Source organism: Rhinolophus hipposideros, assembly GCF_964194185.1.
Source record: "Rhinolophus hipposideros genome assembly, chromosome: 10".
Classification (NCBI taxonomy): domain Eukaryota; kingdom Metazoa; phylum Chordata; class Mammalia; order Chiroptera; family Rhinolophidae; genus Rhinolophus; species Rhinolophus hipposideros.
The window spans coordinates 55,993,734-56,008,555 of NC_138056.1; the positions used below are offsets into that span (position 1 = coordinate 55,993,734).

Sequence of the window (14,822 nt, forward strand, 5' to 3'; positions counted from 1 at the left end):
ATAAGCTAAATAAGTTAAAAAATAACAATGTGGCATAACAAAGGAAAAATGATCAAAATTCCCTATTTTACAGAGAGAAGGACGCATGTGTGTTGAGTCAGAGGAGAAACGATAAGGAATGAAGGTCATTCAACCAATAACACACAATCATTGGACACTCACTCTGTGTCAGGCATGGGATATAAGGATGAAAGGCTGGTACAGAATGTGAGTACCAGGTCACATCAGCTTAAAAGGGACAAGATCAAAGCTCCAACAGTGTGAATTTCTTCCTCCTCTATTAATCATTGATGCATTTCTTAATCTTATAGTCCATAGAGAGAGAGAGAAAGAGAGCAAGTGACAGTGATTTGTTGATTGACTCCAGCTTCCTCTATTGCAATGGTCACCAAAATGGATAGTATGATATAAACCCCTGGGCAACTCACTGGGTATAGGAAAAAATATTTGAACTTGTATTAATATTTATTGCATTGATTTTCATTTTCTATTTTTGTGTATGTTTTAAAATGCGCATAATATATAAGCATAGTGATGTATGCATACAATTTAAAGTAGAGAAATGTATACATATTGTTGTTTTTTTCTTGCTTATATATAGTTTAATGACTCTGTTTATAGAACTTGCTCATAGTTTTCATATATCGGTGCCTACGACAGAGCAGTGGTTTTAAAAGTCTTTAATAGCACACCTATCAGTAAAAAAACAACGATATGGTGGAAGGCTTTAACTCTTCCATAAAATGTCATTGCAACAGCATTGCATTGTAATTTTATGACACTTGAGAGAAATTAGAGGGAAGAAATAATTATCCTAATTTTTTTTTCCCCTGGTGCTTCAAAAGTGACTCTAACTGCAGCGAACAGAATTTAAAGAGTGAACTATTTGTAAATGCCTTTCAGCTTGAAATTGCTAAACGATGCTGAGTCAGCTTGACTACTGATCATCACCACCAAAGTCACCTCTGGAGAAGGAGTGGAGCAGCAGCAGAGTGGGCTAGGAGGTGATCCGGTAAAGGTAGGGCCGTGATTCTTAACCTGGCTGCATATTAGAATCATTTGGAAAACTTAAACAAATACATTAAGAAAAATGAAGCGTGGCTCCTACTCCAGAGATTCTGATTTGATGGTTCAGGGTTGATGGAGGCCTGGGGATCCGCAGTGTTCAAAAGCTTACCGCGAGATTCAAATGTGCAACCAGGATAAAGAAGCAGAGAGGCTGAGTAAACTGGTGAAAGAAACGTGGTTTGAGGACACGGATATCTAGGTCTGAACCTAATTTCACAATTTATATTAGAATATTAGAAATTCTTTTATTAGAAATTCTTTTGTCATCTCTGAGTTCCAATTTTCTTCTCTGGAAAACAAGAATAATAGTAATGATGGCCCTATTCATCTCTCAAAGGTTGGAGTGAAGAGTCTGTGCGATGCTGCTGTAGCTGAGAGCTCTTTTTATGCTGAACGAGTGCGCTCGTGGTAGGAAAGAGCCATGTGCACAGAGAGGGCAGCTTCTGGTTCTTATTTAAACTGGGTCTAATCAATGAAAGCATTTTAAAGTCCTGTTCATTATTCAGATAATTTCTACATATTTGCATTGTCTTCAAGATGATTTTCTTATTACTATTTGGATAAAACTAGGCAATTTTGTAAATCTACCAAAACAAAAAAATAATTTAAGTCTTCACAACTGATATTCAGAAAATTGTATTGTCTCCAGATTTCCTAAATCCATTTACTGTCCTGACCATAGGATATTAATTTTGGAATAACAATAAGAGATAGGACATCCCAGAGTATACTCCATTGAACAACAGTTCTTGGTGTTTTAGAGGCATTTCTTTAAGAAAAGGGTTTCACAATAAAATAGTTTGAAAATTATAGTATCAGTCAAAGTGAAATTACTTCTTTGACTGCAGGACTTCACAGTCCCTTTAATATGCTAGAGTTAATTAGAATCTGTAGGAGAGATAAGATACAGGTTGCAGTATTTCCCAAACTTATTTGACCACAGATTCTTTTTATGTGACACAGTGAGTAATCTCGTACTTTAAAATACACTTGGGAAACACTGATCTAAGGCAATGCTGCCATGATATAGAGGCCAAAACGAAGACCAAAGATGTACATGAATTGACATCTTTGGTCAATTAGGTAGAGTTAGTGCTAGCTTCCTGGGACTTGAATCCAGTTATCCTCTCTCTGAGTCCATTTTGTTTCCATTCTAAATCTGAACAATAATTTCTTTCTTTATGAATAAAGAAACATATAGAGAAATATATTTTGATGAAATCTTAAGGAAAAGATTGCTAATGCCTGTGTTTTTTCCTTGTCTACTGCTTCCCTTTAAGAAAAGAAAAACAAACAAACCAAAAAAAAAAACAAGTCTTTACAGAGGAAAGACTGATTCTCCGTAAAAGATGTAAAAATTCTCTCACTGACAGGTTTGTTTTTTTTCTTTTTTTCCAAATGTCAAGCAAAGGCTATGGAAAAAAAAAAAAGAGACTAAGACTGAAAAGTTTAAAATCACAAAGTCCCAAGGAGCTTTGACAATTAACAGCTCCTTATATGTTATCCCTGTAGAGAAGACAATCAGATGACCTTGGATTCAAAGTTTCTGGTGTCATAGAAAAAGATGAAGAATATCACATTTCTGTAATATATGGCTCTATGTATCTCCTTGGTAGGGCTTTATAAAACCAGTGTGTAAAAATATAGAAAAGAATTTGAAAATGATCAATACTATTAACTTCTGACTATCTCTCCCATGAAGTTCAGGGCCAAAAGGTAACCTATTCAGTTTGAAATTACAACATTAAGCTACTGGTACCATCCACAAAAGTCAGATGTCATTGTCATTTGACAACAAAAAGAACAAAATTCTAATGAATGATAAGTTCCAAGTAGCAGGAAAAAATTTTTAAATTATTTATTTAAAAATTTTTAAATTATTATTTTGATAAAAAGAACATATGCTATACATCTGTGTGACCCATGAAACATCAGAGAGTTCTGACAAAATCATCTTATTTGAAATACTAAGAGGCCTATTCCAAAGGTGACAGGCAGGGTAATTTGTCCTTATAGTAGAATAAATGTAAAGGTCAGATGGAGGAATAACATTCTAAGAAATCAAAAATGGTTTTGTTAAAAGGGTAACCTATTTATATAAGATAAATGGATTATGGTAAAATTTACTGTAAGAGTGAGAGAAAATGTGTGAAACATCTTAAAAGACTGACAAGTGGAGACAGGTAGGGCATAACTTTTCAAACAAATGTGGGAGAGGAATTAGTATTCACTTTTCCAAGGGACAGAGTTATGAATAAAGAAAGAAATATATAGAGAAATATATTTTGATTTTAAGGAAAAGATTGCTAATGATGGTTACTATCTAATGGACAGCTTAGAAGAGACATTAAGTCCTCATCCTTAGAGTTTTCTAGTGAGCGGTGAACGACTACTTCCTACTTTTCTGGGAGATTCTGATGTATCAAATGTGAGTTGGAATAAGATTATATCTAAGATGGAAATTTTTCAATTCTGAGATATGAGAAAAACTTAGGGGAAAAAAAATAGTACCCATATAGTATGTGGTGTGATTCAGGTGGTGTCCAATATTGTATTTATTTTAGTTGAGAAACTTGAAAGGGTTTTTAATAAGACTCCGGAAAAAAAAAATTCTGTCACTGCAGGGCAGATGATGGGAAACTTCCTGAAGTTTAGTGATCTAGCCTAAAGAAATTTCATCTTAGACCAGTTTACTTATAGAACTTTGAATATATGGGGGGAATTTGTCCTTAGAAATGAGAGAAGGGAATGGTGCAAACTGATTTAGAAAGAAGAATAGCTATTTAGAGAAAAATATAGTGTGATACATACAGGTGGTAAATCACAGAATCTAAATTGTTTGTACTTCCTTTGGGAGAGGAGAATAGAAAAGGAAGAAGAGAAAGAAGACATGAATGTAATAAGGTAGTCAAGGGAGGAGGAGGTGGAAAGAAATAACAGGAGGGCATTAATAAATATTTTTGAGGTGATGTAAGAAAATTAGTCTTTTGGAGTGGCTTCCATGATATTTTTTATTTCTTTTTTTTTTTTTCCCCAGGGTCATTTTTCTTTTAGAATGTTATAAAATGAATCTCTTTCATTTCCAAATTCAGCCTGCAGTTGCCTTGGAAGTACTAATTATGTTTTCCTTACATAAGAGAGGAAAGACCTATTATTGTTGAAGGTTCATTTTTTTTTTTAAACTATGCTCTAAAACTCAAAACAGTTAAGGATTATGTCACAGCTATTTTTGAAACCATTATATTTATAATGAATATCAAGAAATGGTAATAAAAAATAGTATAATGCCTGAAAAATCCTTTGACAAAATTTAGACTTTGAGTTTTTTATAAAAGAATTTGAAAATAAAACTAGAAATTTAAACAGAACCTGAAGAAATTGGCACACAACACCTAACATATTGAAGAAATACCAGAAGAGTTGCCTACAACCAAACTCTTACAGAATGAGTCAAAGGTCAAATCAGTCACTCTCTTTAAATCATTACTTTAGAATGAAACTGTCCTCTTTATTTCAATTTAGCAGTACGTAGAAGATGGATAGCTCAGTTTATTTTATTACTAAGTCAATAAACAATAAAGTTTATATTCTTGAAATGAACTTGTTAGGTCTTTACCCCCAAACAGTTTTCTGGTTTAGAAGACATAACTTCATAAGACCCAACTTTTACATGAAAGACAAAAAAAACCCAAAAGTTCAAAAAACCAAAAACAAACAAAAAAGAGTAAGCAAACAAAAAATAATTCAAAATATCTTAAGAATGAAAATGTGGTAGCGCTGTTATACAACATAGTGCCTATTCTTAATGATACTGTATTAAATACTTAAAATTTACCAAGAGGGTAGATCTCATGTTAAGCGTTATTAGCATATACACACAAATAATAATAATAATAATAATAGGGATGGGAGGAAACTTAGGGAGGTGATGTATATATTATGGTTTTAACGGTGGTAATGGCTTCGTGGATGTATACTTATCCCCAAACTCACGGAGTTGTATACATTCAATATGTATAGTTTCTGACATGTCAACCACACCTCAATAAAACGGTTAAAAAGAGAACATAACATGGTAGGGACTTTAGGCAGTAAAGAAGCCAAAATCTCATAGTTGTAACTCTGACTGAAATCATTATGCCACATTTTTTGCCCATCCAGTTTGCCCATACATTTTCCACTGATAGAGTTCCTTCCTGAGTAGTGGCTATTGCCTGGGACATGGTAGGTGCTCAACATGTTACTTGTTAAATAAAGGAATTAATGAATGACTGAAGGATAACCAAAGGAAGGAAGGAAACAATGGTCTGACAAATTCTAGGAAACAAATGCAAACAAAGACCATGCTTAGTGGTTACAAGCATGTAAAGCCAGATTGCCTGGATTTGAAACCCAGTTCTCTCCATTGTTAACTATATGACCATGGCCAAATTTCTCTATTCCTTAGTTTCCTTTTGCTTACACAGGATAGGCCATTGTGAGAAATATATGTTACATTACAGAAAAGCACTTTCAAAGCACATGGAAAATAGTAAATGCCAGATAAATGTTAGTAATCAAGACTATTATAAAGTTCTTACCCAAATAATTCCACACAAAGATCATTGATAGCTATGAAAATAGATTAGTGGGACTAAAACCTAGCTGTCCAGAGCAGGGAAGGGGGCACAATGTACTTTGAGGTTCAACCTACAAAACTTGCACATGTCCTAGAAATTAGCATCTGTTGAGACCGTATAGACTGATCCTCCCCAAACAACTCATGAAAACGTTGGAAACAGTGGCTCTTTACAGACATACTTTAGAGGCTCTATTTTATAAGGGCAGCCATATGACTAGATATTTTACTTGAGTGCCATCTTCTATTAATTTTCACTATTTGATTATTACCCTGTAGATTTGGTATAAAACAGTAATGGAGACGAAGCAGCTTTATTAAGTGTAATCCCAAGTGTTTTACTGCTTATAATTGCCTTATTTTGCCTTTGTTCATCATATAACTCCATGGCTCAGAAAGGGTGGTCATGTGTTGGTGTCAATCATTTCCAGAGCTCCTGATGCATGTGGGCAGCTGGCAAATAAAATAGCTGAAATTTTGTCTGAGGGGAGAGGAGGAAAAGAACCATCTACACATGTGTCAGAACTCAGATTATGAATTATTGGAAATTAGGGATTGTGTCTACACTGGTTGAACAAAGGACCACCAAGAGACATAGAAAAGTACATATCAGTAAACCAGATAGCATCATTCCCTTTGTTATGAAAAGCCCTCCTCTCTAGCAGTCTGGCTTTAGCAGTCTCTGGCTAATAGGAGATGGATTACATCGGAAGAACAACGTATAATCTCTGTGTTTTGTGTGTCTATGAAAATTGGTGATAATTTAGATTTCTGTTTTCAAAATATCAACAGATCAGATGCAATGGTACATGTAATTTTGAGATCTCTGACCAAAAAAATCTGTTCTCCCTTCTTTTCTATTTCTGCCCATGGTCACTGCTATGGACTAAATTTTGCCTCTTCCCCACAAATTTATATAGTATTTAAGTTCTGACCCCAATATCACTGTATTTGGAGATAGCGTATGTAGGAGTTAATTAAGGTTATTAATTAAATGAGTGAAGGGTGGAGCTATAATCAAATAGGGCTGGTGATCTTATAAAAAGAAAAAGAAGAGAGCTTTCTCCCTCAGCACAAGCACAGCAGAAAGGCCAGGTGAAGACACAGAAAGAAGATAGTTGCTTAAAAGCCAGGAAGAGAGACCTCCCCAGAAACTGAATGGGCCAGACCTTGATCATGAACTTCCCAGCATCCAGGACTGTGAGAAAATAATACTTCTGCTGTTTAGGCCACCTAGTCTACGGTATTTTGTTATGACAGCCTGAATCGACTAAGATGGTCATACTCGGGGAAATAAGAGCTTCATAAAATGTACACATAGTTTTGCTTGAGTCACACTCACCATTAGTAGTCTGTCTCCTACTTGCAACCTTCCGTCCTTTTGTGCAGCTCCTCCATCTATAATTTTAGTTACATAAATGCTGTTGTCTCCAGGAATGTGTTGGTTCCCCACACCTCCTGCAATACTGAAGCCTAAACCTAGGGGGAAAAACAGAAAAAGAAAAATCTTGTTTTTTGTTTTTTTCTTTCTAAGACAATGCCATTAGCCACAGTTCATCAGTCTAAGAAAATTAATCCTCAATTTAGTACAACATTAATACATAACAGTAATGATTCTACCTCAATTGATTTTGTTCTTTAAATATTTGAAGGCTTGGTGATTAATGCCAATGAGGCAAAGCTCTTGAAGTCAATCCCACGAGGACATTCGTTTCATTCTTTTTCATGATTGTACACCTAATTGTTGTTCCCTAGCTAATGAGCTCTTAATGGGTGACTAGCCAGAACAGCCACCTGTCAAAACAGGCTGTGGAAGGATTATAGGTGAGCCAGGCAAAACACATGCACGTTCCTGCTTACGTTGGGTCTGTGGGTTCACCTTCATTGTTGCTACCCTAGCATAGAGAACAGAAGTATTGTCAATCATTTTGATAGAGACCTAAATACTCTTGACATTTCAGGATGAATTTCAGGATGAAAAAGTACAGCTGTTAGAAAATTCTACAAATTTGAGATAAGAGCCACGAGGAAGACACATTGGGCATTCAAGTCATAATTTCAGAGAGACAATAAGGAAAAGAAGCAAGATGTTTGCCCTTTCTGTTTTCTTCTCTGGCCATCTTGTCATATTTTCACACTTCCTGGCACGTACTGTTATTAACTGACAGGCTAGTCACACATAAAAAAATGAATTATCCCTATAAACATTCCAAAGCATAAAAAAATAGAGTATGTACTTTGATTTGATTATTTTTATAACAAACCACAGAATGTCAATTCATTTGAAATGGGAATTTTCTATTTTGAGAGATGATTTTTACTGTACTATGGTTTACAAAAGTTTTACTTGTATAAAACTATGCAATGAAAACAAGAATATAGTTACTCAAAATCATTATGAAGCCATTTTAATAAATGACTATTAGACTGTTTAAAGGTATAAGAATAAAAAATCCTTTTAAGAACATGAGTCTCATTAAATATATGTCGAGTCTCATTAAATATATGTCCAGTATATTACTTGTAGCATATATTTTCATTGTATTTTAAAATAATAATAATTAATGTGGAAATTACTCAGAAAGATAGATATAAATCAAATGATTTTGTTACTAAAAACAGAAAATTTCTGTAACTTAGTTGGCTTAAGAAAAATGTTTATTTTAAATCACGCACCTAATCACATAATTAAAAGGAAAACCACATACCTGTTTTATGATGGAATGATTATAAACATCATTTTTGACACTTTATACAACAGTAATGAAAAACACTTAAAAATATTCTATTTCGCTATGTTTTTATTGGATAAATAAATAGGGCTACATGCTCTTAAGATGGCACAGATAATTAGTTAATGGAAAAATAATGGCATAGTAAATTATAAAGCAACACCCCTAAAATTACAAGTGAAATGATTTTTTTTTGTTAAATTAACTATAATAGTTGTTAAAATAAATGGAAAATGGATTTAAATTGACAAGGTAATTAAAATAAGTGTTATCTAATTTCCTGCTAAAGTGGATAATTATTCTTTATTGATGCTTTGGCTTCCATAGATCTATACATGTATTTATTTGCCTCAGATTAAAAAAAATGTTTATCTATCAAGCAAAAAATGACCAAAAGTAAGTAAAATGTTCCCAAGTGGCTTTCCCTATGAAATTTAGAATACATATCAATTCATGTTTTTTAAAACTATTACTTAATCTGTATTAGGTCGGTGCAAAAGTAATTGCGGTTTAAAAGGTTAAAAAAAAAAATTGCAAAAACCGCAATTACTTTTGCACCGACCTAATATATATGATTACAGAGGAATTTAAATTTAAATTTACCAATGTTTCAGAGCCACATGCTAGGATCAATCTATTATGTTTATAATAAATATTACAGAAGTCATTCCAAACTGTGGAAAGAAAAGGTTAGAACAAATCTAGGGACTCAGATTTACATCTACTATGTCTACAGTAAATGCCACAGTCTGAGTTACAGAAGAGCTAAGAAAACAAATTACCACTGTAAACAAGGTTAAGTCCAACAAAGGGAATAACTATGTGGTTGACATTTCAAGTTAAAGAGTGTACCAAGATAATGAAATCACTATGGATGATGTGGACACCAATATATCACTAAAGAGGAAATGACTTTTTTTCCCCTGAGATTAGGTTTAAGTAATTCTTTTTAATGTTGCTCAAGGTGAAGCAAAGTATTTTTAGCAAGATCCAGAGAATATCTCTGAATGTACAGAACTGAAAAATCTCCATGATTTCTCTTACTTGGATGGAACATGAATACATTTACAAATGATCAACATTTAATCAACAGTCAACCGTATTCCAGATATTTAATTCAACATACGTAAATGTGTAACTTGTGTCTATATCCAGAATACAAGTTTATTTATAGGTGGTAATATCCATCTGTGTTATAAGATTGAATCATTCATTTATTCATACATTCACTAACTCATTCATACAGTGTTTCCCTGAAAATAAGACCTAGCCAGACAATTAGCTCTAATGCATCTTTTGGAGCAAAAATTAATATAAGATCCGATCTTATTTTACTTATAAGACCAGGTCTTATATAACATAATGTAATGTAATGTAATGTAATGTAATGTAATGTAATGTAATGTAATGTAATGTAATGTGATGTGATGTAATATAATGTAATATAATATATACCGGGTCTTATACTAATTTTTGCTCCAAAAAATGCATTAGAGCTGATTGTCCAGCTAGGTCTTATTTTCGGGGAAACACGTTATATCTGTTCATTTAACAAACATCCCCTGAGTACATACTAAGCATTGTTGCTATCAACTCTGGCCAATATAACGTAAAACAATGGATTGACCAGAAACACTATAGAAATAATGATCCATGGGTAGGTTCTTATGAGTGAGTGTGGTTGAACCTAGCTGAAGCAATGTTCTAAATTCAGGTGATTCCAGGGATTTTTACAGGACTACACTATGAAGACAAACGTGGGATAGGACCCGAGCAAAAAGAGGAAATCTTAAATATCAGTTTGGAGGCACTGTGTGTCCTTTGTATGCACTCAGTTAAAGCAGGGCAGACTGTCTAAAATATAGAGCCATTCTCTCCCCTCATTTGTTAATATTCCCCTCCTTCATCCAACTCTGGATGCACTCGCAGGCTTGGTAATTCTAGAATACCTTAGGGTATTTGCTCTAGCTCTTTCCTTTACCTGGAATACACTTCCTTCAATGCTGCGTTCAAATTTCAATTACTCTAACCTCCCTATTTAATACTGTCCCCTAACCACACACCCATTTTGTTATCCTGCTTTACTTTTCATTTTCCCTTAGCATTTGTTGCCTTGTAATATACTATATAAATTGTGTACGCATTTTATTTATTTTTTTGTTTGTCTTCTTGGTGAAAATATAAACCTCACAATTACAGATTTTTGTTGCTTTTATGCTATGCAATAGAACAAGGCCAGTTATATATAGTAGTACCCAGTATTCATGGTTTTGTTTTCCATGGTTTTAATTATCCATGGTCAACCAGCATCTGATATATTAAATGAAAAATTCCAGAAATAAACAATTCATAAGTTTTAAATTGTACACCATTCTTAATTGCATGATGAAATCTCGCACTGTCCTGCTCCATCCAACCTGGAACATAAATCATCCTTTTGTCCAATGTATCCATGCTGTACATATAGTACAATGAGATATTAGCAAGATAGACCACATTCACATAACTTTTATTACAGTATATTGTTATAATTGTTCTATTTTATTATTGGGTCTTATTGTCAATTTCTTACTGTGCTGAATTTATAAATTAAATTTTATCATCAGTATGTATATATGTATATAAAAAACATAGTATATACAGGGTTTGATACTATCCAGTTTCAGGCATACATTGAGGGTCTTGGAACATATCCCGTGTGATAAGGGGGGACTACTGTAGCGAACGACTAAATATGTACTAAATAAAAAAAAAAATAAAAAATGAACAAATATAAGAGGACAAGAAAAGTCACATTTCTCTGAGAAAGACTCCCTTTAAAAATGAAGCTGGTGGCTTTAATGAGTGCAGCATCGCTGAAAAATGAGTATGGCAGTTGGATTTGATAACTGTGTACGGTATTTTCCTGCCTCAGGTGAACTCTGACTGGGCAACAACACAGCTAGCTTTGCATCCTGATTCTTTCATCTACTAACTGTGTAAAACTCCTCATCTACAATGAGAGAATAAGTATATTTATGTTCTATAGTAATTGGCATGTAACAGATGCTTGATAAATAAAAATTCTCTGCTCTCAGTAAGCTCTTGAGTTGTTTTGAAAAACAGATACCTAAACACCTTGACATGATTTAATTGGCTGGGATGACTTTTATAACGGTTCTAGTGTTATGTGAGCCCAGAGGGGCGCATGACTGACTTAGAGGAACAGGAGAAGAATCAACAAAAGGTTTAACTTTGGGGCTGCGTCTTGAAGGTTAAATTAGAATTGATAAAAGAGCATGCACATTTCAAACCAACCCATCCTCTGGATTCCAGACTGACTAAATGACTAAAGAATCAGCTGCCCTGACATAGGTTCCACAATGTTCATAAATCCCAGCTCTACTGGGCGGGATATTGAGACACAGATGCCTGGCATATACTCAAAACATGTATTTATGAGGAGATAAGCCAGTGTGGTCCCTAACAGGATAAATACAATAATACTCATAAAGATTTGAGTAAGGAACAATGAAAATAGCAAAAACACTGATTTGGAGGAAGTACCTAATTTAGACAAATGATCATTGTTTTGAAAAGAAGTGTCCATGATGAAGAAATAAACCTGGATCATCATGTGATGACAGAGTAATCAATTAGAAAATAAACTCAATGAAAAGAGTTGGTAGGTCTCACCAAAAACACTGAATTAAGAATAATAGTAGACATATCTATGTGTGTGCCAGTAATAAACAAAGTGGACACAGAAAATTATAAGTGTTACACATCACAGAAGGGAGTAAAATCCGTGCATATTTCAGTCCTCTAGAAAAGGGGAAGAAAGCATGTGGAATTTAAACATCTATTTCCCCAAGCAATTGAAAAATGATCTGTGTGATGTGCAAACAGAATTTCAGGTTTACATCTATCTATTGAATAAAGGTAGGCTTCTCTTTCCATATTTCTTGCATGTCCCCAGAATGCAATTCCTCACCTTAACGCAGGAGATACACACATAGGGAAGGGAATGTCTGAGCCTTGTTAAAACCTTCAATTTACCCTTTTCCTCCTAAATCTCTACCTCACCCTATTAAAAAAAAAAAAAGAACATGGGAACAGAGTTCACCCTTTCCCCTTGTTGCCTGCCTACGCTGAGGAGGAGGTGTCAGTGAGAAGTGGGGGGTTGAAAGCAGAAGTCTTGGCAACATAGACTGTTACTGTGCTTGGGAGGCTCAGAATAAAACCTCAAATGCTTAAAAGAGTCATAAGATTACAGTGTACCCATATAATCCTCGTGGGTGTAGAAAACGAAACCCTCTGATGGCTTATAACCATTCAATGACTTGGTTTAACTTTATTTTATGTGACTTGACTAGGAGAGCACTTTTGGAGCTTCTCCAAACAATTCAATATTATGATGCAGATTGCTTCTGTCAGAGTTTATCTAGGCTCTGCTAAAGAAGGTGCTTACTGCTTTATAGAAAACACCAGTGGCATGCTGTACCCTTTGACTGCATAGTTTTATTAAAGGAAACATAGAATCCATCTCGAACCCCAACTGGCCCTCTCTTAGAAAACACACCCATACAGACAACTTAACTTCTGAATGTGCATGCATTTCAGTTAAAGACAAAACAAAAAACTTCACCTGTGGGTCTGGTCTACACAGATAACAGACTACTTCACATCTCTTCCCATTTACAAAGAAAACTTAGCTTAAATCAATACCAGTAATGCACTTTTCATTTTCATTTGAGAGACTAAGTAATCTCATTGGCAGTGTAGGTACGATTTATTAAGAGTCAAAACATTATTTTCTTACTTTCTGGATTGCCCCTAGGTTCAAAAACAGTTTGGGGTTAAAAAAAGCGGTCTGTTTAAAATTCCCAAGTCACTGGCTAAGTACATTCAATCCTGCTTAAAGAAGGTCTCACAGGTCACCCAATTAATTGACCACAGCCAATGTTCCAAACTTTTCTCTGAAGCTAGGGGGAATCCAGAAAGTAAGAAAATACCTCATAATGCCCACTCACACTTTTAGCAAATCACTTTAATGCCTCCTATTTTACTATGAAAGTCCCCATGTTTATACATACGCCTTCTGCTTTCCCTTTGTCTAAAGGAATAAGCACCATTCCTCTTCTCCAAACCTAAATCTTCCCCTCCACTCAAGGACTTCACTCATTATTCGTTTTTTTTCCCCCACTACAATATTTTGTCTCCTACCTTCCATGCTTTCCTGACCTTCTGGCTTTGACCATGCCTCTGTCCTATCCTGTAAAGATCTTCTCTTGAACTTGCCACAGTCTCCTCAATGTTAAGAGCTGAACTTTTGAACAGTGACCCATAGTTACTAACTCTGTTTTCTTATCACACACACCCTTCTCAGTCTCATCCATCTTGTTCCATATGCCATAATCTATTCACATGGCATCTGTTATGCTTTGAATTATGCCCCTTCAGAAGACACGCTGAAGTCCTAAGACCCATGAATATGACCTTACTTGGAAACAGGGTCTTTGTAGAGGTCATCAATTTAAGATGAGGTTCTACTGGGTTAGTGTGGGCCCTAATCCAATGACTGGTGACTTGGAAGAAGAGGGCATTCAGACACAGAAACACACACACACAAGGACGAATGCATGTGACAACCAAGGCAGAGATTGGGGTGATGCATCTAAACCAAGGAATGCCAAGGATTGCCAGAAACCACCAACATCTAAGAGAGAGACATGAAACAAACTCTGCTTCACAATTCCCCAGAAGGAACCAATCCTGCTGACACCTAGATCACAGGCTTCCAGGCTCCAGACTGTAGAATAAATTTCTGTTGTTTGAAGCCACACAGTTTGTGGTTATTTGTTATGGCAGGTCTAGGAAACTAATACAGTATCTAATTGTTATGGTCTGAGTGGTTGTACATATATTTAGCTCTTTCATTCTAATGGAAATCTCATTGATAAATATATATATATATGTATATATACATATGTATATATATGTATGTATGCATATTTTATATGTATTATATATTTATATTTATTATACATACATATATATATATTTATTATATATTTATGCCACTCTTTCCTAGAATGGAGGTAACTGCAAACCAGTTTCACCAAGCAAGAAGCCCAGCCAGTCACCCAGACTTTTCCTCCAAAATGCCTGAAAATTTCTATGGGCCGATGCTCTTTCCACATTACATTCCTACCCTCATAAGAATACCCTGCCCTGATCATTCTCTTATTTCTCTTACTACTTCTCCATTTCATTTATCTGTATTTTATAGCTCTCAAACAGTGCTTCTCAGAACGTGGTCTGTACCCCAGGAGTATTAGCATCATATGGAAGCTTATTACAAAGGCAAATTTTGGGGCCCATGACAGACAATCCAGAATCAGAAACTCTGGGGATGCATGCTA

At 34.8% G+C, this 14,822-nt stretch overlaps 1 protein-coding gene across 14 annotated transcripts in view; it reads right to left on the reverse strand.

The window, feature by feature from the left end:
* Positions 1-14,822, reverse strand: part of DLG2 (discs large MAGUK scaffold protein 2) — a 1,856,054-nt gene that overhangs the window by 481,963 nt on the left and 1,359,269 nt on the right. For all 14 annotated transcript variants that reach the window (XM_081064693.1, XM_081064694.1, XM_081064709.1 and 11 more), the window contains one exon: positions 7,029-7,165. In XM_081064693.1, the coding sequence (XP_080920819.1) occupies positions 7,029-7,165 (137 nt within the window). The remainder of the gene's footprint in view (positions 1-7,028; positions 7,166-14,822) is intronic.